A 25,447-nucleotide genomic window follows, 5' to 3' on the forward strand; every position below is an offset into this window, starting at 1 on the left:
CAGTTTCTCCTTGTGCCAGCCCCGAGCAGGACAACGGAACAGCCTCCCCGGGACCTGCCCTGGTGAGAACTGCAGGGGAGGTGACGCGTTTCAGCTGCTTCCCTGACTCTCAGGCACGACCACCAGGAGGTCAGAATACATCCGAGGAGCAAAATGAGCGCATTTCCTCTGCGCCCTCGGTACAAAACCGTCGGGGAGGCTAACGGGGGAGCCGGGAGGGTGGCCCGGCTCCGAGGGCTGGCCCGGGAGCTTTGGAGGCGGAGGGAAACAAAGCGCAGGGGAGCCCGCTTCGGCCGGGCTGGGCGGACCGCCCGCACCCCGCCGAGCGCAGCCGCCGCCCCGACCCGCCGCCCCGCGCCGCCCTCCGGCGGGCAGCGGCGACCCCGGCCCGGCCCAGTAAGTCTCGTCCGGGGCGAGGGGGCCTGGGCGCACGGTGGGGGCGGCCCGCCGCCCCGGGGAGGCTCCGCCGCGGCGCTGTGGGAGCGGAGCCGCGGGGCCGGGTGCGGCGGGGCCGCTGTCTGCCCGCAACAGGTCGCGGCGGTGCGACTTCTGCCGGGCTTCCGTTACGGAGAACTCCGGCACCGCCGTGCGCGCCGTGCGTAAGTGACTCGTCTCGGGGGCCTGCGGGCGGCGGGCCGGACCGGGCCCTGAACCGAAGTTCCTGCGGGTCCCTCGGCTTTGCTCCGCCCGCAGCCGGGCCGGGGGCAGGGGGCAGCCGGCGCTCAGGGCCCGTCAGCTGCCGGGGGGCGGCCGCAGCCCCCATCGGTGGGGAACCCCGGCGGGACCGAGCCCTGCGGGGCGCAGAGCCCCTGGCCGCCCCTTCTGCGGGGGCGGTGATGGGCTGGGCACGTACAGCTCCTGCGAAACAGCACCGAGCTTTGCTGCTTGTGCTCGGTGTGAAGGGGCTTGGGCTTAGCTTATTGCAAAAGTTCTTTGCCTTTCTTCTGAGAGACGGTATGTCTCTAATGGGTACAGAGAGGAGGAGTGATGACGTTTTTAGTAGAGCTGCTGTCCATGTCTGTGAGCATCTTTTTGAAGATGGCCGGTAGGTATTTGTATCTCAGACCGGAGTGAATCAGGATGGGGATGCTGGAAGTTCTGGGCTGTAAAACTGACACACGGAACTGGAGCCTGACTGGCCTTGGCATCTTCAACTTGGCCATTTGAAGCAGTTCTCTGGGGAACTGCCATGTAAAAAACCTTCAGGAAAATAGGACATGTTGCTGTTGGTGGCTGTTATGTGGTCAGACAGGATGAGTGCCAGCAGCGTCTCTCAGAAAACTTTACTATTAACATGGTTTTAATGAGTGCTATGGGCCTAAACCATGCCCAGCACATCTCCTTCAGGCGTGTTCGGTGTGAGCTGCCAGGCAAGCGGTGCATGGACAGGACATCAGCAGCAGCGTAGTGTGGCTTCTTTTGTGAGGTTTTTGGGTTAGGTTTGGTGGTGATAACGTTCTTCTGCAGCTCTGGCTACAGTGATTCTGTCTACCCTTGAAGGCAACTACTTTTTAAAACCAGTTTTTCCTTAATGTACATGAAAGGGGTTTCTTCAGTCTTTGAGGAAAATAGAACATGTAAGTTAGGAATGGAAACTGGAAGTCTTCTCTTCAATCTTCTTTTCAGCACAATAGATGCTTCACACTGCTCCCACATGGGAAATTCACGTACTAAATGTGATTGCCACAGATGCAGAGAGAGGTGAACTGGTTTGCCAAAAGTCAGAGCACCAGTGTCAGTACTGGGATCAGCCCTGAGGGCTTCTTGGCTCCCAGCTTGTAGATGACACCTTTTTTTTTTTTTTTTTTTTGGGGGGGGGGGGGGGAGCGGGTGGTATGGCTTGGGTGTGGAGAACAGTGTGATCTGTATTTGCACCAGCAGCATCTGTAAGGAAGAAGTGACTTATGCAGGCCAAAGACATTGTACCTGTTTATCAAGACCTATGGTGGTGGCCCTCCCCACCTAACTGTCTTCCTGTTTTTGTTGCTTAGAGCATTACAGTACACTAAGAACAGCCTTTCTGGTTTTTCTTGTCCCCCCCCCCTCACTTTTTCTGCCCTTCCCTCCCCGCCAGGTCAGACTAAATAGCCCTTACTGGGGGATCGGCTTTTCCTGAGTAACTGTTTTGCGCCTCTGACTGCTAGGGCCACGGAAAGCTGCATGTCCTGCATGCCCCCCCGCCCCGTGTTTTGTGGGTGCTCTTCTGGCAGTAAAGGCTCCTGTGTGCCTCTGCTGCACCGAGGTCTCGGAGGGATGCCAGTGCTTGTGATCCTTCTTATGTGGCAGTGACTAACAGGGGAAGGGAATCTGAGCCACAGAAACCTAACACTGGTATTCCGCGAGCTGATCTAACTAATCTCAGAGTTTGCTTTATAAGCAAAAAGTGTATGTTTTTTGAAAGCACAATTCTAGACTGGCTTTTGTGACTGTTTACCTGTTGACTGTTTCAGTATCTGGGAGCATGCCTGCAAATAAATTAACGCAGATAGTGTGGTATCAGGAGTCATGCTTAGTGGGTTGTATTCTGGTGTACTTTTTTTTTTCTTTTTTTTTTTTTTCCCAATGGCTTAAATTAGTTCCCCAAGTGCAGTGGGTACACAGCTAAAAAGGCAGTTTATTTCTCTGGTTGTGGTGTTTTCTCTTAACGTATCTGCATCCCCTCTAAAACAACTGTCCTGGCAAAATTTAAGCGGAATTCAGCCTCTGTCAAGGTGAACGTTAAGAAGCAGTTGTGCTGTGGAGCACTGATAAAGTATGTGAACTCCATGAAGAGTCTGCACTAGTCTCCCTGCCGTCCGGTACTGTCCTGTCCTGCACGCTCCGGTCTGCGGAACTGCAGTCTATAGCAATGGTGCAATGGAATAGAGCACTGAGAAAAAGCTCCTGAGTTGTTCCCTTAGATCCCTTTTAAAATGGGCTGTTGGGTGGCCCAACTTTTTCTCTCCAAGTGTTATTACAATTAATTTATACTGGGGGGAAAAGCAGGTTTGCTGCCAGGCAGCATACTTTCCATCAGCACATGTAATTGCTGGGTGGTGGAGAGAGGTAGAGACTCTGGTTTTCAGGCTGGAGGGAGGGAGCATGGCCAGGGTGTGCACTGGGCGGCATCATCCTGTGCCTGCCCGTGAATTCCAGATTTTGCAGGGATGTGGGCTCAGCTGTGTAAGCAAAACCTGCCCATTCACCCCTCAGTGTGGGCAATAGGAAGGGAGTTCGGTAGCCAAGCTTCAAGCAGCTTGAGGGACAGAGGGCTGGCTCAGGGGTGCAGCTGCCACAGGGCAGGGGGGGTTGTTGGTGGTTTTTTTTTAAGCTTGTTTTGATTTCCGTGCACACGTGGGCCATGCAAAGTTGGCTGAGACTGGCAGTTCAGCAAAATAAATGGGTTTTACTGTCGTGACCTGAAGGCCAGACTAGGTGCTGAGCTTCACTGGAGCAGGGGCGGGTTTGACTTCTGGCGCAGAGAGGAGGCTCTCACATAGGGCTGACCCCCAGCAAGCACCGTGCTGTGTTGCTCACGCTGCCTCCGAGGGAGGGAGGGGAGGTTTATGCCAGCATGTGAGGATGCAGGGCAGACATACCCACTGCTGAGAGGGACCTTCCCATAGTGACCTTAGACCGTCCCCTGAGGTTCAGTCAAGGTCTGTCCAGCCTCTATACACATGTAGTAGAGGGAGACCTTGGCTTACATGCTGTCAGTCATTAAAATAATTTTTAAATCTCAGAAGAGAGAGTTTAAGTCCTGTACAGCAGTTCCTGCATGGCACATCATAGCTTCTCTCCTCCAGGCACCTGCTGTACCTGACTGGCCCTGAGCCATCATGGGTCCAGTACCGAGGGCTAACAAACATCCACTGGGATATTACAGTGTGGATCTAGCACTTTTAGGATTGGGGTGTCTTGCTCCTGTGCTCGTCAGTCTGTGCCGCTCTTGGTAGCAGCATGGTGCTGGCTGAGCAGGGGCACGAGCAGCCCCGCTGGGAGGTCAGAGCAGAGCCCGTTTGGCCTCACAGTTGAAGACTGAAATGGAGAAGTGAAACGGTACACGCTGTCTGGTCGGAGCAGGTACATGGGAGGACAGAGGGCTGGCTGATCCATCTCCTCCCCAGCAGCTGCCAAAGTGAAGGGGTTCAGGAAAGCAATGATGCATCAGCCTGATGCTGAGCCTTAAAGGATCCAGCTCCAAAGCTCAGCTCAGCCCACGTTATTTGTAATTTTATCAGGCCAAGACAGTTGGAAGCTTTGAAGTGGTGATAGCAGCTGGTAAGGAGGGTGGTGGATTCCTGCTCCCCAGACCATTTGCATGCAGCTGGGTAACATCTCCCTTTGTGTGCCGGCAGCCAGCTCGTCGGGCCCACGCTCTCCTGGTTGGAAGACTTTGCTTTGTTTCCTGTTTCATCTTAAACTTCTTAACTTCTCTCTCCTAAAATATGGTAGTTTATCTTTTTGCGGTTCAGTGTTTCACATCTTCCTGTGTGCTGGAGACTTACTTCCTGCCTCTTCTGTGTTTTCTGTTTCTCACATTAGCTCTCTAAACCCAGCTCCCCAAGCAAGTATTTCTACCTTGCAAGCTGCTTACTTTTCTGAAAGAAACCAACCCCAGACAAAACTATCCCAGCCCTTGCATTTATGCAGCTGCTAATTTGACCCTAATCCATTTTAAAAGGAGAGGGCTGGTGGGTGAGGATGGAGTCAGAGCAGGGAGGTCCTCTCTTGCCGGCATGCCTACAGTGCCGACAGATCCGCTTTCCCATGGGAGAATTTTAACTCTCCCCTGATGGCTTCAAAGCTGATTATTTCTGGTTAATCTCTCTTTTAATCAATCCCTAATTTAGATACCTGCATTATGTACCCGTCTTCTGCCTGAACTTCCTCATTTGTTCTCTTTGTGTTTTGCAGGCTTCCTGGTTGTGCTTCAGCGGTGGGTGACTGAACATCATCTTCGCTGCGTCACTGTGATAGCAGTAATGTGAAGTTTAATGAGCACTTGCAAAGTCGAATAGCAGGTAAGTGCTCCAGGGGTCATTCTTCTTTCCAGATTTGATGTGATTTAAAAAAGCTTCTTGATGGGCTTTTACTAGGAGATCTCAAGCCTTGCAGCAGAAATGCTGGAAGGAAGGTGGTGTGGCTCATATTTTAGTAAACATGCCCAGCAGCGAGAGTCAGACAGCACTTGTAAAGCAAAAGTAGCAGAAGGTTTAGTTTGGAAATGGCTTCGGTTTAGAAGATCAGCGTTAAAAGCCTCACTCCTGGTGTTCGGTATAAAATTGCTTTTATCTGACTGCTTGGTACTGTTGGGGTGTAGTCAGGGAGCGATGGCAGAAGGGAGCCAACAGGCTAAAGTTGCACTGACAGCAGCTACTGCTGCATTTGCTGCTATGCAGGAAAACTTGCCAGAGATACTTTACCCAGACTGGGAAAGCACTAGATCCTCACCCCTCTTCCAGGTGTTAGAGGAAGAGCAAAGGCCTGAAAGTGCCTGAACAGCCTCCTGATGATCAGGAGTGAACAGCAGAGGCGGCTGGATTGAAGGGAGATAGTGGCTTTTACAAGCCAGTGAAGTGTAGAGCCCTCATGTTTGTGTGAAACCCCCTGGAAAACCCGCTGAAAGCAGAACTGCCAGGTGAAACCCAGATGTCTGGCAGTGCTGCTCTGCGAGCGTGTGACAGGAGGCTCTGTGGGTAGCAATGGTGGGGAGAGAACTGGAGCTGATGGTGGCGGGAGCCACCGGGACAGCAGTCCTGGCTGCCACAACGTGATGCTACAACTCGCAGTACCTGTTACTTCATGCACTCCATGTGATTGTTTTTCTTCTTTAGTTTGGGTCTGTGTTGGCTGGTGTCTGTCCTCTTCTTCCCATCCCAGGCAGTTCAAACGGCTGCTCTGCTCTAGCAAAGCTCAGCTCACAGTTCCCCGGCGTGCTTCTCCAGCCAGCCCCATCAAAGCTGTTAGAGCTGGCCTGTTGCCATCCTCCTGTGTGTAAATGAAGCTTTCTCTTTTTCCTTTCTTCCCACCATCTTTGATTATTATCCCTCTTCCAGAGGCAGGTTTTTCTGGCTGATCTAGCATGTTATTTATATCGGTGACATTTGCCTCAAGGCAGAAACGCTTTTTCAGCATATATAGGGAAAACATCTGATGCACCCTATTGCCATGCATGTGGCTTGGAAAAACCAAGCATGGTATTGGCAAGCATGAGGACCATTGAGGCCAACTGCTGCAGAATCTAAGCCGTGTTAGGCACAGTCTCCGACTCATATGGTTATTTCAGTTGCTTGGCAAAGGGAAACATGCTGTTCCTTCACTTTCAAAACCATGGGGAAGAGCACGTAGAGAAGGTTCTTGCGCCTGAGCAGAAAACTGACATTGGCTGTAAGGTGTCACCTAAGACACCTGTGTAACCAGCTCCATCTTTCTGTGGGTTGTCTCAAGGGGTGCCTTAGTTGAAAAGGTAAGAGTTTGTGGCCAAACCCAAATGAAAACAATGAAAATCTGCTTCAGAGTGCCTTGCTTTCAGTCCTTCCAAATTGCAGAGCATTTGGTGATGCCTGGGGAGCACCTAATGGCGTGGGAGCAAACAGTTCCCACCTGCCTGCCAGGAGGGAAGTAGTTCCCCAAGACAGGATGCTGCCTGCATGTGCCAGAATCCCAGGAGGGCTTACAGCTTGTTTTGGAGAAGGCCAGTGCAGTGATAAGGAGACTTTCCTGCAGGTACAGGTAGTTAAGCAGCAGTCTAGACAGCCTTGGGAGGCAGAGCTGGAGATGTGCTGGAAGCTTTTCAGAACATAGTAGAGAAAGACTTGCCAGAAACTATCCAGGCACAGTGTAGGCCATGTGTGTAGGCAGAAGGGGGAGACTGTATTGCTTTTTCAGACCTCTTTTTTGCCCTATTTTTTAAGCTGTTGTGGAATGTTAATACATATCAGAGATTGAGAACATCTCCTTGGCTCCAGCTTCAACTGTGACACTTGATGTTCACAGTATAGTGCTTCTCAGAGGGGCTTGTGTTTGTGTATCTGCACCCAAAATGGTTACATCCTAAGATGTGGCTCCTGCATGGTCAGGTACCTGACTGCCACTGATTTCAGACGAGAGTTTGATTTCTAAAGGCTTCTGGAGACTTAGCAACCAAATACCTTGGGACTGCTGGAAGTGTGAGAGAAGACACTTGGATTTTCTGCAGCACAGCCACTTCTGCGCTACACATTTCAATTATCATGAATGGGTTGCAGACTCTTACAGGTTTTTTTTCTAGGGTAGGAGAGGCAAGGATGAGATGTGTGTCTGTATTTTGGGTAGTTGGGATCCATTGGCTGACCCTCCCCTACTGTGATATAAATGATCTGGCATACTCGGTGCCTTAGGGACACAGAGCTGTACTGTGGTCCTACCTAGCGAGCTGGCTGTGCTCGGTCTAAGTATCATGACCATGCTCTTCTGCAGCCAAAGTCAAAATTCTGAAGGTGCTTGGCTGATGTCCGTCCCGCCTCTCTGTTGAGCCTTAGCTGCTTCATGCTCTTGGAACGACTGCAGGGTTGTGATCTCAAGCTCTGAAGGAGTTACAGGAAGAAATGTGGACTGCAAGGGATGTGCTTGCGCTGTAAGTCATCCACAGCATGTGCTCTCAGCTCAGCCTTGCGTTTGCTGCTGGTCCTGGGCGCTTTCAGTCTCCCATGCGGAGCTGGAAGCTGTCTGTGCTCACTGCTAAGCTGGGCTCCTTACCTGCTGCAGCAGCAGGGATTTTTGTGCCTGTGAGCAGGGGCCCCACAGCTATGACTCACAGTTCCCATTACGTTGTAACTTAAGTCTTTTAAGTGTGCAGAGAGGCTGTCCCTTGGCTTTCAGACAAAGCCTGCCTTTGTTGTGCTTATGTTATAAAGGAAGCAAGTGTGTGTGTTCACCCCACACATCCCAAATGAAAACCACGTGTCTTCACAGCCTTAACATGTGTGTTTGGTGCTTTTGTTACAGCCGTGCATGTTACATTGGTGTTAGCCCTTTGAGTCTTTTCAGCATTTTTCTTCCCAGCATTCAGTTTACAGATTCTTCAGGGAAAGAAAGAGCTTAAACATATTTTCTTTTGTTGGTAAGCAGAGGGGACTGAGCAAAGAGCACATGAAGATTGTTAAATATGGGTGCATGTGGCAGTAGGCTGGTCTCTGAGTCATTCCCTTGGGTGGAAATGGCTCTGAGTTAGTTGGTGGCCACGGGTGCTGAAAGGATGAGCTTCATGGAAATATTGTACAGAAGGGGGGAAGTTTGTTTTCTTTTATGGCTTTTTTTTTATTCAAACTAATTTTGAAAAGCAGGGCTAGCCAGCAGTATGCCGCAGCCAGCATACTTGTATGTGTACGTGTCTTGGCAGTTTTTAGGTTTATGACTAGTGAGCCAAGACTGGGCTTATTGCTTCCCAAGCATTTGTGGCGTTTCTCCTGCTCTTTTTCTGGAGCCACCAGGTAATGAATTAGGAAGGCCTGATTCTTCCCGCAGACGCTGGTATGCAATGCGGAGTGCCTGTACTTAGATCAAGGAGTCATCCTAGTGAGAGTCAAGGAAACGGGGCATTGCAGTAAAAGTGCTCTTTCTTGCTCTCTCCTTCCACACCCATCCCTGCAGGGGCTTTCACAATATTTTTGGGGGGTTGGTTGGGGTTTTTTATTTGTTTTTTTTTACTTTAGGAACTATATTGTGTGTTATAAAAAATCTGGGATTTCAGGCAATGGAATAAAGCATTGCTTTTCATTTCTGTGGTGACATTTTGCCTGTAATAGCCAGCTTTTAAATACTGTTCCTCCCCAACTGTTTGAATACAACCAGCTGTAACTAGTTAGCCAAACAATAGTTCAATCATACAAACCTCCAATCCCATCCAGTGTTTTTGAGTTCTGTTTAAGCAGATACATGGGTCTGCAGGTCTCCTGATACAGGTGTGTGTCTTTGTCACTGAATCAAGACTGTGATGGAGCAGAAGATCTCAGATCAACCAAATTCCCAGCCTGCAATGACAATTTATTTTTGTTGTGTTATTGTTCTGCATCTCGGTGTGGAAGTGTCTGGCAACTACTGTGCTTTCTACTGTCTGTAATATATAAGTGCTCATTGTTACATGACTGAAACAAAACTTCATAGCTTCACATGTAAAACATAATCATGATCATACATTGTTGTTGACACTATCAGGCTCCTGGCAAAGCAGCAGGGGGTTAGTGTCCATCTGTGCTGATGAAAGATTGTGCAAGGGAATGACCAGCTATTGCCCAAAACAATCTGCAAGCCACGTCTGAGCTGTGCCAACATCCACATGTGCTCTTCTTTAGACGGGCTGGAGTAGTGTATCCTTGCTGGGAAATCAACTTTCTAATAATGTTTCCACCAGCCTTTTTAATGCCAAAGCATTCATTTCAATGAATGTACAATATACAGTGAAGTTGGATGCGTTGTGATGTAGGGCATAAGCTTACCTTAGGATGAGGAGGGTCAGAGTAACCACTGCCTGATTTAACAACACTGGTGTGATTTTTCCCCACCTTGTTGAGAATTAAGTGGGGAAAAGGGGGGCAGATTTAAACAAACATTTTGGTAATTGAACCCTTACTGTATTCTCACCACCTTCCCTGAGGTGACTGCCACATTGGATCAATGAGCCGTGGCTGCCTGCATGTGCAGAGAGGTTGTATGGCTGAGGGCGGTAGCCAGAGTGGGTCCCAGCATGAGCACCAAGCGGAGGCCAGAGAGCGTCTGTGCACTGATGTTGCTTCATACGTTGTGGTTGACACTCAGGCTCCTGGCAAAGCAGCAGGGGGTTAGTGGACGTCTGTGCTGATGAAATATTGTGCAAGGGAATGACCAGCTATTGCCCAGGTTCCCATCACGTTGGATTTGTAGGGGAGGGAGCTGGTGAGGTTGGCAAGCCAACCTTTCAACTTTTTTTTTTTTTTTTCTTCCCTTGGTGTGTGTTTGTTTATTTTTTTTAAGGAGGAGAAAACACAACTCAAAAAAAAAAATCCATCCCACAAAAGTTCGGTCTACCTCAATTGTTTTCTCACAATTAACAGACAAAATTTATTTGGCTTAAAAAGCGAAGCTGTTCCTGGCTGGGATCCTACCACAACAGCTCAGTACGTGGGTGGGAGCCACATGCACACTTCCTACCTTTCCCCTCACTACCTCCCCTGCAGCCAGACACTGTGTTCCAATTTGTGAAACCCCTTCTTGGCTGTAGCAGGGGGAACCCAAGGCACCACATAGGCTGCCCACGTGCTGCTTGCTGACAAGAGCAGAGCTGGCTTGCACAGTCAAAAAGCAAAAAAACCACATTCAGGCAGTGGGCAGGGTGCTGAGTAACGCACTGCTCCTACGGTTAGCATTGTCTCTTGGTCTCCATGGGTATGCTGTCTTGGGTCCATCCTTACAGTGAGTCCTTTGGGAGCGTGATGTGGTTCTGTGTTGATTTAGTAGTTATTATAGCTGCCTTTGGCGGTGGCTGCTGACTCCTAGGGCAGAAGAGGGGGCCAGAATCACCTTCTGGTTAATGGTGTGGTACCTGTATGCACTGAGAAATAGTGACTTAGAAATAACCAGGTAAATCCCCCACTTCCTGATGAAACTGAGTATCAAACAGGTGCTGCGTCTCCTTTGGCTTTTGGAAAAGAGCCCTAGAAGGCAAATACCTAATTTTGAGCCAGAAAGAAGACTTTGTACTGTCTAGGCTTTGGGGGAACGGGGGCCGTGGGATTTTATGGCAACATCTTACAAATGCTTCTGTGTACCGTGAAAGGTGAGGCAGAAGGGCAGGGCCTCTGAACATCTTGAGTGCTACTGCAAGAAGAAAATAAACAATCTGTCCTACTTTTACCCACGGTGGTCACTGGAAAGTTAGGGGTTCAAACTGCAGCAAGGGAGTTAGAAGCATGAGAAAAAGCTTCCTGATGGCAAAGACAGGGAATGACTGGAAGATATGAGAGACACTCCCTGTCCTTCCCAGGGCAAGTCAAGCAATCCTCTGCTTGGAGAGATGCGAAATCACTCCTTGCTTGGATCTGGGGCTGCACAGTAGCATCTGCCTCTGTCTGAGCGACGTCAGTGCTGCTCACATGCGTATCCACCCTGAATCTGCCTGTCCGTGGGAAGGGAGGGCTGCCTGGTCCTGTACACAGGATGAGCATCAGCATTTCCTTGGAAATACCTGATCTGGTGACCCCAGGAGGAAAATATTGCTTCCGACAGTCCGCAGCAGACCTGTTGGGCAGGATGTCCGACTCGGGCTGTGCGACTGACCCCGTTGGCACTGCAGCAGGCCTGGGACAGGATGTCCACGGATGTTACAAAAGGCTAGCATGTTCTCAGTCACACGGCAAAACAATAGTTATCAGGCGAGTGGCCTTGTCCAACTGCTGTCCTGTGGCCAAGCAGCTGATCTGGGGTGGAGCTTCCAGGCATGTTCTGAAAGGCGGTTGCCCTGCCGTACCTGTCTTTTGTAGTCCGAACAGGCCAGCTGGCTTGTTCTGGGTTTAAAGATGGTTGTGGTACCAGCCTCAACATCCAGACCTCTGCACCTGGTGTGTTGGTGCGTTTGCTCCTTTCCACTGGTGGCTTTGGTAGAGAGCCAGAGCCAAAGCCCGATCCCACCAGTCTGTGCTGAACCAACTGTGACTGTGCTGGCAACTGGAATTTGGTAATTTGTCTGTAGCCCTAATTTAGTGCTTGAAAGACAAGTCAGAGCATGAATTGCAGCTGCTGTGGCTGGCAGTGTTCTGCCCTAGTCAGTAGCTCATCACACCAGCATCCTGTAGGCAAGCTTATTTCATAGAGGGTGAAAGAACAGCACAAGTTGGTGCCGCTCAGGCTCTATGCAGCATTTTTGTGGCTGCTAATTTTCCTGGCTGGGCTGTGTGTGCTACAGCTGGCTCTGTGCTCAGGGGATGGGAGAGCAGGAGCCTCTCCTGGCTGCCCCATGCTGTGTGATCTCTAGGTGGGCTGTGCTGGATGCTGGCATAGCTGACGGTGGAGCAGAAAGTGGGAGTTTTTTGTGGCTCTGTACAGGTCTGGGGACATGTTCTCACTGCAGCAGTGGGGGCTTAGTCCTGGAAGGTAAAAAACAGCGGGGGATCCTCATCTGAGTGTCTGGGCTCTTGCTGCCTGTGCGAGGTGAAAGCTGGGCAGGGCCACATGCACGAACGCGTACGTAGTGGAGAGGGAAGGGTAGACTGGCGCGATAAACCCTTAGTCACCCTGGGATGTGTTTCGGTACGTGGGCCCGGAGCATTGACCTCGGCTGTACGGGCCCTCCAGCCCTGCTGAGGGTCCAGGGCCTCGCCAGCCCCACCTTGCAGACTCAGGTAAACATGGAAACTCATGCTTGGAGATGCAGTGCTTCAGCATGATGTCTCCTAGGAGCTGGCAGCATCCATCACACCAGGGTCCTGGATAACCTGCAGGCTCTAACAAATGTGGTGCTGACCTGGGAGGAAAACTCACTTGTTTCTGGTCTGAAATTCTTCACCAAAACAGGACTTCTCCTCTGTGCCCACCCCAGGAAATAATTCTTCAGTAAAAATGGTCTCAAGAACAAAACAGGTTTGAGTGAACCAGTTCCTCATGTCCTGTGAAAGCCCAGGTCAAACCTGAAGAGCAGAGAATTGACCTGAAAGCAGCCAAGCGATGAGGGCAGCAACCTCTGGGGCTGGGAAGGAGACCAAAGCTTACAGTACTGTTACTCCCTCCCAGATTCGGAGGAGAGCCTTCAACAGAAGTTTCTGTCATCCTAACTAAGACATCAGACTGTAAAGGCATAGACGTGTGCTCTGTTTTTTAAATACGTGCATATAAAATTAAAACCTGAAGTTTTTATCATTCTTCTCCGTGCAAGAGGCAAAATTTAAACAACGAATCCCCAGCAACTAATGGCAGATACCAGTCTGATATCTTCACCAGGGTATTGCTCTCTGGTGAACATCCATCCAGCATATGTCTACTCCTGAGACTTTAAATGTAGCACCTGGAAGGAAAACTGCCATCAACATCTGTCCTGAGCCAGAAAAGGTCTTTCGGCTGTTCTGTAATTGTTGCTGAGGAGATGGTGGAAAAACAGCACCATGGTATGCAGTTGACTAAAGTGCATCTTTCCAAGTTTTTGGCAGGAACAATAATACTGACGGGCATCTCTGCAGTCCCCATTTCTCTTTCATTATGTCTGTTTCTTACAATTCAGGTCTTGTAGTCCCCATCAAGAGGTAACATAATTTCTTTCTGCTGCGGCCAGGCATACCTCTCAATACCTGCAGAGGTGGCAATGGTATTTGCAAATTGGAGAAGGACATAGTGCGTTACAAAGGGCTTTCAGCAAACTTTTTGTCTTGCCTAGATCTTCATAAATTCAGCAGAAGCATTTTCAGACTATATACTCCAGGGCCCGTGGGCAGTTTGTTTTCTGTTACAGCAAGGAGATGCTCCCAGAAGCTCAGCCATGAGGGAGTACAGCTGGGCTGGGCCTGAAACCCCTGGGCTTGACACTCACAACTTCCCAGTAAGAAAGTCCCAAGTGCAGGTTAGTGGCTCTTTTGGGCCATTAATCCCTCTGGTCAAAACACGCAGCAGAGTCCCTTCCAGACCTCCTTAGCAAAAAGTCTCAGAAGTCGTATATGTTCCTATGAAAATTCTAGTTTCAAAAACTTGGCAGCTTTCAATGAAAATAGCTCTCAGACAGCTGTAGTTTCTATCGTCTCTTCAGATTGCCTCTTTTCTTGCAGCCTACCAAAGCAAAACACAATGGGGCAGCCACCTATTCACTGCCTTCTGTATCAGCCAAATTGCAGGAAGCAATTGAGTGTGTTGTAAATGATGTCTTGGCGTGTTCCAGTGCATTACTGAACCACATTCAGTGACTTGACTTGGGGTTTTCTAATTTAAGAATCAAAGCTTCAGCTCACTTCTATCTGGTTTATTGCTGAACACCAGCCAGAGCATATTTTGCTTCCCACGATTCAAAATTTAAGGGAGTAAAAAGGTGGAAAAAATACAGCTGTATGAGGAACTCTTGAGGGAAGAAAGGGACCATTAATGAAAGGGAAATGTCTTCAAAGAAGATGGAGAGTTATCTGGGCTTAGAGCACATGAGCAGCCTACAGAGGCGAGTTGCAAGCTGCCATTTAAATCTCTTCCTCTTCCAGATTCAGCAGGAGACAAAAGGGTCTGAAGCTGCTGTGGAAAAGGGTGTGAGAGAGGCTTGGGGACATCAGAAGCTGAGCGCATTTTAGCTGGAAAGGATGGGACATTGTTTCGGCTCTGAGCATCATCGGCTCTATGAGGGACTTGGCTGCTTATGCACTGGTGGCTGGTAGGAAGCGGGAGGTCACACACTGCCAAAGGGCAGCGGCTGTCGCAGGTCAGCCAGCATGAACACCACGTGGGCTCTGTGATGCTCCCAGGTGAGGCGGTCATCAAGGCAGAAGCTGAAGGTAGAGCCAAGCTCTATCCCCACGCCACATGAAGCATCACTAAGTAAATCTGCTTGCAGTAGCATGCACTGCATTCATCTTCACAGCTGACTATGTTCAGGAAACAGTACAACGGCTATTTTCATATTTTCTTGCAATTGTCTCTGCAAATGATTTACTTCAAGGCCACTTGTGCAGCAACCCAGGTGGCACAGGTGACGTTGAGACAGTTACTGCAGAGATGCAGGCACAGCAAATGCTGGCTTGAAGAACTCAACACCAGTTTTATGGCTTAGGGGGCTGCCTTTGTGCTGGTGAGGAGCTGCAGCTCTGCCTTTGCACCAGTGCCAACGGTCTGCGTATGGGTGATGGGTCAGGTCACACTTGATGGGCCATTTTCAGAGATCCAGCCCATTTCCTCTGCAGCCTTTGGCATGGCTGGCGCTGCCCAAATGTGGCAGAGGAGAAGAGTCTTTTCCAGCGGCAGTTCTGGGGCAAGCCTCTCTGGGCATACTCACCCCTTGATTTTTATGATGTCTATGCAGGGGGATTTCAGCCAGCTCTCAAAGTCCCCGTGCTTCCCCTTCCTTGTACTCTACCTGTAACCGTGCTCCAGGCAAGCAGGTGAATCCAACATTACTGAATTGTGCAGCAAAGAGATTTCACATCAGCTAGTGTGACAGCTGGACTCCTGCATGTGGCTTCGTGGCACCAACCTGAGCTGCGTGATAACAGTGTCATCTTTCCCCCTCCCCTCTTGGGGCTCTCCACCTCATCCAGGACCTGCTGTGGGGCTGATCGGGATCCTTCAGGCTTGAAAGAATGACCTAACCCACCTGGGAACTGAGGGTGGAGGGCTGCAGGTACTTTGAACAATACCAAGCCTTTGAACAATACCAAATGTTGCAGCATGGGCTGATTGTTGTTTCTGATCGGGCAGCAGAGCAATCAGCTGCTTTTATCTCTCGGAGCCCTTGTTCCCCAGCTGGAGAGTGGGATGGTGCCTGCCCCCTCACTTCCCAGGGTCGTTCAGAGTGGTTGTTAACCTTACAATCGGTGCAGCACACAGTCACCAAAGCAGTAAGCGCCACACAAGAGCCCAGAAGGAAACTAATTCTGGTGCCAGAGGCAGGTTTGAACAAGCAGCATCCCATGCTGGGCAGAGGCAGAGCTTTACATTGCAGTAGTGGGGCTCCATGTAGCGTCTGGCCCTGGCCCTCCTCCCTTCCCCAAGCAGCTTTCCTCAGTGTCACTGTTCCTTTCCCTCCTTTGTGCCCATGGGAGCACAAGAGGTGGGGTCTCTGCTGTCTCACCCGTGGAACAGGGAGGTGACCTGCCTGTGATGTGGTGAGGACCCCATTGGCATCCTCCCTCAGGGGGGCCTTTGGAGCCCTGGGACTGCTGCAAGAGGGTCTGCAGAAGGTGGTTAGATGTAAGCCTGTTACCAAGTGTGGATGTTGTCTGTACTTCAAATGGCCAAAACTGGCAGGGCCATAAATTTTGAAAAGGTTGAAGACCTGCTGTTTAAAAACTCATGAATGCTTTTTTTCCCCCCATACTTGAAATGCTGCTAAATTTGATGTGTAGATGAAACAATGATGTTTCCCTTTGTCTGCAGCTTGGAAACATTTGGACTCTCTCCTTCTCCACACAAAAGCTGTCTCAGCCGGAGCAGGTGTAAATATTTTTATCAGGCTTAAGTTGCTTGGGCTGAAGTTAAAAGCAAGGGAAAAGAGCAGCCTTTGTTATGGAAAGCTGGACTGCTGTAGCAGCCAGTGCTGCTGGTTTCACCTGTATCATTTGGTCTTCCCATATTAGCCAGGGAGGTTGTGGCCGATGAGATGTGGGAACACTCAGCCTGTGTCACCCCTGCTCCTGTCAAGGCCAGGCTCCACTGACCTTGGTCACTGAGCACCATTAACCTTAATCCTTAACTGAAGTTAACGTTTGGCGTAATTTTCTGGTGTGAACAGCTACAGTAGCAAAAGGGCAGTTTTGACCAGGAGAACTTCCTCTTTTCAGGCTGAAAACAGACATGCGTCTTGAGAATTGATGTGACCTGAAGATGCCACTTCCAGTTTTCATCCTGATTCTCCCAGAGGTTGATGCCTGTATGGTTTGCTGGGGGAAGAGGTTGTGTGCGTGCTTCCTAACCTACTCCTGCAAAATCAGGGGCAGCCTAGACTGCCAGAGTGACCCGGAATGAATTCAGCTGAGCCACCCGGTGATGAACTTGGGGATGTCTGGCCTAACCCCTTCTGCTAGCAAAGCTTTGGGGCAGGTAACCTCTGGCAGTGGTGTGCCCATGGGCAGCTGGGCAAGAGAGTGTCTTGAAGGGTACAAGGAGATCCTAAGGAAGCTGACTTCTTTCAGCCTTATGCATCTAAGAAGTAATCTATTAACAGTAAAACATTTCGTCCACAGGGATAGAGGTCTAGCAGGGCAGAGCAGCGGTGTCGTCCTGGTCAAGACTGCAAGAGGAGGCACTTGGCCCCTGGCCATGTTATTTTTAAGCGTGGAAAGCACACGTGGTCTGCAAGAGCGTAGCACTAAGGAAAGGAACTTCCCGGTGCTTCCTGTCCTGCCCCGGCAAACTGATAAAGCCCTTTGCAATGCAGGGCGACCCCAGTTTATTTTTAAAATGTGGCCAGGCATGGACCTCACAGAATAACTGAGACACCCAGTTTTGGGCATTAATTCAGCTTTAATTCATTGCCTAATGAATTAAAGAGTTAATGTAAATGTGAAAGGACAAGAAAGACTCGCAAACCATCTCCAGAGCAATGTCTGCGGAAGGGCATTCATCAATGCATGTACATGGGATCTAAAATGGGTAGTTGGTAAAAGTTACACAGGGAGGGGCATGTAGCATTATCCCGAGCCCTGTGCTGCTCGGACAGCACATCTCAATCCTGTTCCCTTCTCTTGTTATTCCAGTCCCAGCCCTCTAGTCAGCAGAATTAACTGCATGCCGAAGGATATAGTTCCCATGTACAGTAAGTGCTCACACTGAGGAAATCTAAGTTCTTGCAATTGAAAACCAGCAGTTCGTTGTGCAGTAATGATAACAAGGCCCACTGGGATGGATCTGTTTTTATTGCATGCCCTGTGGAGGCATAAATGAGATTGCCAGAGATGTCCTTCTTCTTGCCCAGATGCTGGGACAGCAGGATTGCCGTGGCACCAAAACACGCTGTGCTCAGGCCAGGAAGGAGCTGTTGCAGGGGAGGGAATTACAGCCCTCAGCTCCTGGTGCACACATGGTGCCTCACCATCTCTTGGCTTTCTGTAAAACAGTCTCATTCCCACAGCAGGATGAATTGGTTTGTTAGGAATGAGATTAGTATTCTGGTCTGACTGATTAGGTATTTTATTGATGGGCTTTATTCCTGTAACAGAAACCCTTCTTTCTGAAACACACTCTTGAGGCATTAAAGCGGCTGCATTGAAATGTCCCAGCTGGAAGAATACATACCCCTGCTTCTCCATCTTGTCCTTCTGGTCTCTCTGTCAGAGGACTGAGGGGCAGGTGGGGAAAGAGGGACTGGTGAGCTTGCTGTCACAGCAGTGGGTGACAACGTCATTGTCTTGCCCTGAGCAGGCGCTTGGGATCTTGATAGCAATGCCAGCCCCGCTGAAACAGAAATGCCACCTGGGAGGAAACATCCCAGGTTTTAGCCTGAGCTCCCTCTGGCCAAGCCCACTGGGAGGACTTGTGAAAGCCAAGCAGATGCCCCACTAATGGGACTGTGTCCTGGAAAGCTGGGAATTAAATTCTTTCATCATGAGCCCCATGGCATGGAAGGCTTCCTTATGTGCGAGGTCCGAGCAGCAGAGCAATAACCACAGGAAGCAACTCCAAAACACCATAGCAGTCTTGGTGATGCCACGGGCCTGTGCAAGGGGTGACATGTGGGACTCAAGCACTGTGACACCAAGGCCTGGGGTGTTTCTCAGCCACGTTGAGGTCACTTCAAATAGGAGTGAGCTGGCTGCAAGCACAGCTGCTGGAGGTGTTTGGGGCACGAGTTAGATCAAAGCTATAGTGTTTACTAATGTCTTCCACAGATTAATAGTGAAATAAGCACCAAAAATAAACAACCTGATGCTTTTAAAACCAGTGGGCGAAATGAAACCCTTTCCAGTTTAGCAATCTTCCTGTCTCTGCCCTTTTTCCAGGGATTGCAGTCATGAGGCATCCCGGAGGCCAGGAAGGTTTGCCACAGCCTGATCCTGATGGTGCTGAAAGGCAGGAAGAGCTTTGCCTGTAATGCCTGGTTAGAAGCAGAAAACCGTGCAGGCTTGTTCCCACCTAGGTGCACATAACCAGCACTGCCAGTGAGGATCCAAGCAGGCTGTGTGGGTCCCCAGACATGCTTAACGTGGAAGGTGGCCAGGACAGCCCTGCCTATGCCATTGCCACATCGGCAACATTAGCCTTTACGTTGAGAGAAAGATGCCTGGGGATGTCCTGCCTGCTTTTTTCCCTTTCTGTCCTGAGAACTTTAAAGGAGGGAGGAAGGATGTGCCCTCCCACACTGCCCCAACAGCATCACAGCGGGTTAACAGTAGCAAGTGCCTTCACGGTTCTGTTCTTCAAAGTTAATTTGCTAAGAGGACTCTTATCCTCACCATCTGCTGATAAAGTCTCTTTGGGAAGCTTGGTTGATAACTTGCAGAAACAGGCATGCGCTTAGAAGCTTCAAGTCTCAAGCATTTTTTTCAGGGCTGGAAGGGATGCCAAAACTTTTATTCAAGTGGAGAGTTTCTTCATCTTCTTGAGGGAGTATGCTCTGAATCGTGGGTCATTCTACCTCTCTTTCTTTTCCAGGGAAGGAACTGCCATGCCCATGGGAATCTTCCGGGTGTGCCTAGTGGTGATTACAGCTATCGTCAACCACCCGCTCCTCTTCCCTAAAGAGAATGGCACCATCCCCGAGAATGCAGAAGAAATCATCCAGAAGATGAAGGAGCGGGAGGAGAGCCTTCGGCTGGAGAAGTTGCGCTTAGAGCGGGAAATTGCAGAGCAGGAAGCCACACATAAGGCTCTGGAAAAGGCTGAAGAGGTAGTAGAGGAAAGCAAAGAGGGAAAAGTCCAATGGGATATGTGGACTGCCCTTTCCATGGTCATCTTCCTGCTGATTGAGCTCTGGAGGCAGGATTTCCAGGAAGGGAATTGGCAGGACACAGGAGGAGAAGAGGATGACATGGCTGTCCTGGGGAAAGCATTTAAAGGAGTGGCCTTCCCTGACAAGGCCATCTTGGCCAGCTTCTATGAGAAGCGCATCTTGGGTACCACTGGAGACATGGCCAGGATGCGGGAGATGGTGGAAGGCTTTGCAGATGACTTGCTGGAGGCCTTGAGGAGTGTTTGCAACCGAGATGCTGACATGGAAGTGGAGGACTGCATGGGTGTGGGGAGCATGTATGAAAATTGGAGGGTGCGTAAACCTTTTGTCTGTGATCTGATAGTGCCTTTTGCCCCGCCAGAGCCATACTGTTTTCGGTCCCAGACCTGGTGCTCTGGTGATTCTTTTCCCCCCGATGAGCAAGGTTATGGCACTATCAAGGTATGCAGGGCAGATGAGGATGTGACAGGTTGCATCTGTGACAAGACTAAACTAGGGGAAGATATGCTGTGCCTCCTCCATAGCCAAGCCAATACTACCAGGCTCAGCAGTGAGATGGAAGACCTCTTGTGTTTCAAAAATACACAATATCTGGATGCTGACCAAGTCATGAAGTGGTTCCAGATTGCAGTCACCAAGGCCTGGAACAGAATCTCCCACAAGTATGAATTTGACCTTTCTTTCAGCCTCCTGGACTCACCAGGAGCCCTGAAGATAAAATTTAGATCAGGGAAATCGATTGCCTTCAATCTCACCCCTGTGGTGCAGTATGAGAACTCTGATGTTTACTTCATCTCTCATTTCCCTCGAAGTGGCCTGGCAACAGACCTCTCCTCCAGCACTCACTGGTTTCTCACCTTCGCAGTGTATGAGAGGAGGTTCATCCAGCTGGTCTCCAAAACACTGCCTGTCAACGCCTGCCATGTCAGCTGCCTGCAGATCCTCTCCTTCCTCCATGGGAAGCAGTGCAGCCTCACAGGTCCAAGCGGGCTTACCAACTACCACCTGAAGACAGTGATGCTGCATCTCCTGCAGGCACGTCCCAGTCAGGACTGGGTCCCAGAGAAGCTGGAGGCCCGTCTACAGGACATGCTGAAATTCCTGGAGAAATGTTTGCATGAAAAGAAGCTCTATCACTTCTTCATTGGCAATGGGAATGTACCAGCAGAGCTGGGCTTCCCCATCATATTCCAGAGGGCTGAGCCTCTCAACCTTTTCCGTCCCTTTGTGCTACACAGGGACATTTACAGGAAGACAGTGGACACGTTCCACGAGATGCTCAGGAACACGTCTGCACTGATAAATGAGTACACGATGCACATTCCCCTTGCACAAACCAATGGAATCCATAAGGAATCCCTTTAACCAAAGCCAGCAGGAAAACACTTGTTCCTCTAAGCACAAGTACAGACGGCAGCTTTCCAAAGCCTCCTGGAGAGAACTGACTTTGCCAGTACCAGCTTCTTGTCTGCAGCTGAACCAGCCCTGGGCCATGGTTTCTGCAGCAAAGGAGAGGGGATGTGGGGAAGATAGGGAAAAACTGGAAGACATGGTATAAAAGTTTCTGCCCCACTGGTGTGCTGCCTGGATTTTACACAGCTAAGAATATATTTTTCTATTGTGCATCAGTCATGCTACAGTGGTGGTAAGCAACAGATGTGAGTAATTCATTCAGCTGCCTGCAGTGTAAGTGGTGGTGGTAGCCAAATACTTCATTTCCTTTGGAAGGGGGAGATAAGAAAAGGGTGGAGGAATCGGAGACAGGATCCTGCGTGCTTGCAGACAGCAGGGGCTCTGCCACCAGTGGGAAGTGTGGCATAAGACTGGACGCTGATGTGAGGAGGAGGAGGGCCATGCGCAAGATCTGGACTAGATGGAGACCCTAAATCAACCACAGCTCTTTAATCAAAAGGGAACTGTGGTTATTTAAAAAACCCTTCTTAATAGGACTTGGAGCTTGTCCTGTCCTTCAGAAACACCCCTGCACATTTTTCCCTGGGGAGGATGTAGCAGAGCAGGCAGCAGTGTCTCTGTCTTCAGACCATTTCATTTGAGTCTTCTGTTTTCTTCATGGTAACACAGCTAGCAGGTTATATTCCCGGCCATTTTCCATGGATAAATGGACAGGAAACTTTTTTTACCTTAGATAAAAGAGAGAAACACCATTATTCTGGCGTTTTGGTTTATTTGTTTGTTTTCTTTACCTCAGGGCAGCAAGGCTGTGAACAGCCAAGAGAGAAAGAACTGCTGCAGGTTTTGCTTTCATAGAAGAAGCAGTTCTCCAAAATTATCTGTAATAAATTCAATCTCAGCACTCTGGTAGCAGGAGGGAACAATCACCCTCCAAATGAGAGTGTGACTCTCCCAGCATGTTTTTAATGAGGCCAAGGCCAGCAGGATGGCTCTGAATTCAGGGGAGGGAATGAAAGTGGTGCACATGTAGCAGAGCTTGGCAGCACCGTCTCTGCAGCTGCCTTGTAGTTTGTGTCACATCCTTTCTGCCCCCAGATACCCAGGCAAAAGCTACCTGTTTGCCTCCATATAGGGTCTCCTCAATCCTTTTAAAGACCGCTGCTCTGATGAGGCTCTGATGCGCTGCTGCTAGCAGACTGTCATTTGCTGAGCCAGGAATGCCATGGGGAAATGACCGCTTCTGCAGGCTTTCAAGCCAGGGGAGAATCTCAAGGCACGTGCTAAAAAACCCAGTGCAGAAAGGGAGATGCCTGAACTCCCTCAGGAAGCAGCATGTCAGTGCTGTGCCAGTGGGCTGCCCAGCCCTGGCGAGGTGGCTTTGCTGGAGGAAAAGGCTCAGTAGCTCCTCACCCTCTTTCATGTGCTTCATGCAGGATCCAAACCAGGGCCTCAGTGCAGATCTGCTTTGTGCTGGTCCTGGAATCCTGGCTTTCAGTGCTAAGGGGCCTTAAGTCTTACCATTTTCTTACACTAGGGTTTCCTGCTGTGTTTTACACTAGGGCTTCTCTGAATTCTGTTTACAAGAGGGTAAACAGTTCTGGGTGGTAAGACCCATCAGGGATGTTACCATCACTCCACAGGTCCCTTTTTATCAGTCCTCTCTATCACACACATCAGAGAGAAGATTTAATTCTGTATCACTACTAGGGACACATAGAGCATGAGGCTTATTATCGAGCTTGTTTATAAGCAAACTTTCCACAGATGTGTCCTTTCCTCCCTTTTCCTGGTAAAAACCATTTCACTACCTCCTTGATGCCTGCTCTTGTCTGTCCCTTCACCAGTGAGGGACGTTCCATGCACAAAGGCAGAGAAAGCTGTAACTCCCGTTTCCACACATGTTCTGTAAGAAAGCAGAGGTGAGGACAGGGAACTCTCTGCTCAAGTTGCTGTTCTCCTTGGCTTTTATTATCACTACTATGGGGTGGTTAAGTAGTATATCTGAGCAGAATGTAAGGGGTAGGAAGCAAAATGGGAGAGAAGAGGCTGGTGGGTAATGCCAGTAGTAACGACTCTCGGATCATCAGTGCTTGCTTCAGCACCCTTGGCGATGAGCCCCTGGGAGACTGCCAGGGCTGGCAGAACAACAGGGCAGGACTAATTGCTAACGCTAACAACACTAACCTGTAAGCCCTTGGCTTTCATTAGTCCAACCAAGCCAACCTTCCCCAGCAGGAAAGAACAGGAGCAATCTCGGGGGACACAACAAGCAGGTAGTGACAAGCAGAGGTACAGGGAGAGCGGGTGAATACTGGAGCCTGGAGGCTACATTGGAAGCTGTGGAAGCTGTTGGCAAACCCAAGCAATCTACCATTTTTACCTGCCCAGGTTCACTGTACGGTGCCTGTGGCAGATCCAGCTTTGCATGGGCTGGTGGCAGGCAGGTCATGCTGAAGCAGTTGTGGTTGGAGTTTCTTCTAAACGTGTTCCCAGCCCAGCCAGAAAGAAATAAAGATTTCTTTGCCATTTCCTGTCAGGAGTCTAAATTTAGACTGTCCAAAGAACAGAAACAAATTTGTGACCCAGGTCGCTCAGGAAATGACATTCAGGGTTGAAAAATAACTTCTATATAAGGTTGAACAGCGGGAGGATGAGAAGAAAGGGCTGTTGAGCAAAATAAGGTAACTCCCCTGTTAAAATGTCAGAACAAAGCTTTGTAACGCCAGTCCTACGGGCTTGTAAACATGCCTAAACTCGTCTTCACACAGCTCCAAGCACTGCTGCTCAGACTCAAAGGGAACCTAAACTGATAAGTGGATTAAATCTTTTTTTCTTCATTTTCTGTATCTGTGTGCCTGTTTTCTCTTAAGCCCAAACTGACCCTGAAGTGTTCCCATGGGGTTTAGTTGAACCCAAGTTGGAGCTGAACCAAGGAATTTATGGATTTGATTTCCCTGAAAGCAAATCGCTTCGTTCAGTTTTCCTACATGCAATATGCTCATTTTGCCCTGAGCACCTTTTAAGAGGTCTGTTCTGTGCGTTTAGGCTGTGAGGGAACCCCCTCGTACCTGTCTCGGGGGGAGAACTGCTCTGTGATTGTAAGCTGTGCTCCAGTAAGCCTCAAGGCAGAGATCTTTGTAAGCCATATACCAGTATATATACCAGAGGTATATACATGTCGCATCAGAGGAGATGTGGGTACACTGTGTTTCTCTGGATCAGACCTCCACAGTGGTACTAGGAGGCCATGATGCGAAGCACATCATTCCTTGGACTGTGTTGTCTCTCTGTATTGAATCTTTGCCCACCGAGTACTAGCCCTAGCAGTAAAAGGCCACACTCATATTTCATGAAAAAGGTTTATAATACAGTTCAGCTCCATCAGCTGTCAGCCAGTAAAAATGTCCTAAGACTTTCTAGTGCCACCCACTGTTAGTTGTGCCTTGATTGAAGTCTGGCTGGGCATTCACGGGAAGCAGCTTTAAAGCGTGGGGGTGGAAGTGGGATTTTGTGGTTCTTTTAATAGAATAATGTTCTTTTAAAACCAAACAGCATATGATACGTGAGTAACAAACAGCATCTCTTTGGTAATGTCTGTATGTCCATGAGAGATCCTAGGGAAGAGTAAATAGCCTGTCCTGGACCTCTTTCTTGTGTCTCAGTGCTTTTCTTGCTATTTGCTAACTAACAGATGAACTCCTGTTGCCTTTTGCTGGTTTCCAACCACTCCCTCCACCTTCCATTTGTGGTTTTAATATTTTATTATAGGCTCTGTCACAGCAATAAAATTAGTGATGGCTTGATAGCAGCCACTGATCTACAGCATAGCCTCACGAGCCGTTTGCCTTTAGGAAAAGTCTTGATCTAAGCTTATTATTGCTGTTCAGGAGCTGAATGTCTTCTAAGGGGAGCTGTTGGGAGTTCACGCTTTAGTATGTGGCAGCCACAGAATATGGCTTCTTCCCCTCTGAGTTGCTCTGTATACAGGTCTTACGTGGATATAAAGATGTATTTTAGCAAAAGGATCCAAAACTTGTATCCAATATTCAAGCAGCAAGGTTTGGTGCTTGTTCACCAGATGTTTTTAATGCAAAGCCTTTGCAATGTTTTCTTTGTGGTGAAGAAATGAGACTTTACCCACCTGTAACAGCTTAGCTGCTGGTCATTGAGGGGTTAGCTCTCATAGGATCCTACATAGTAAATAGCTTTATTTATTACTTGTTATTTTTTAGGATTGGGGGTGTGTGTGTGTGTGTGGTGTGTTAGCTCAGTAGCAAAACTGTAGTATGAAGATCAATCTTGGCAATGAAGCTGAGATGGGCAGTAACACCAAAACCCTCCAGACGTAAAGTCTTCCTTGATTAACAATGCTGTACTCAAACCGCTGCTTTTATAGCAGGACACTGTTGAATTTATATAAATCTTCTCATGCTGTTTTATTTATAATAAAAGAAGCCTTGTACAAAATCTAAA

The 25,447-nt window shown here is 49.3% G+C and overlaps 1 protein-coding gene across 4 annotated transcripts; it reads left to right on the forward strand.

The window, feature by feature from the left end:
* On the forward strand, positions 1-25,447 carry LOC121093420 (inositol 1,4,5-trisphosphate receptor interacting protein). Of its 4 annotated transcripts, none has more exons than XM_040605644.1 (3): positions 1-179; positions 4,897-5,003; positions 19,264-25,447. In XM_040605644.1, exon 3 carries the CDS (start codon positions 19,277-19,279, stop codon positions 20,924-20,926), a length of 1,650 nt encoding a protein of 549 aa, XP_040461578.1. In that variant the 5' UTR covers positions 1-179; positions 4,897-5,003; positions 19,264-19,276; the 3' UTR covers positions 20,927-25,447. The 4 variants fall into 4 exon arrangements, with proteins under 4 accessions (XP_040461578.1, XP_040461579.1, XP_040461580.1 ...); XM_040605645.1 differs by lacking the exon at positions 1-179 and adding an exon at positions 337-396; XM_040605646.1 differs by lacking the exon at positions 1-179 and adding an exon at positions 483-599.

The sequence above is a fragment of the Falco naumanni genome, chromosome 9, assembly GCF_017639655.2.
Source record: "Falco naumanni isolate bFalNau1 chromosome 9, bFalNau1.pat, whole genome shotgun sequence".
Classification (NCBI taxonomy): Eukaryota; Metazoa; Chordata; class Aves; order Falconiformes; family Falconidae; genus Falco; species Falco naumanni.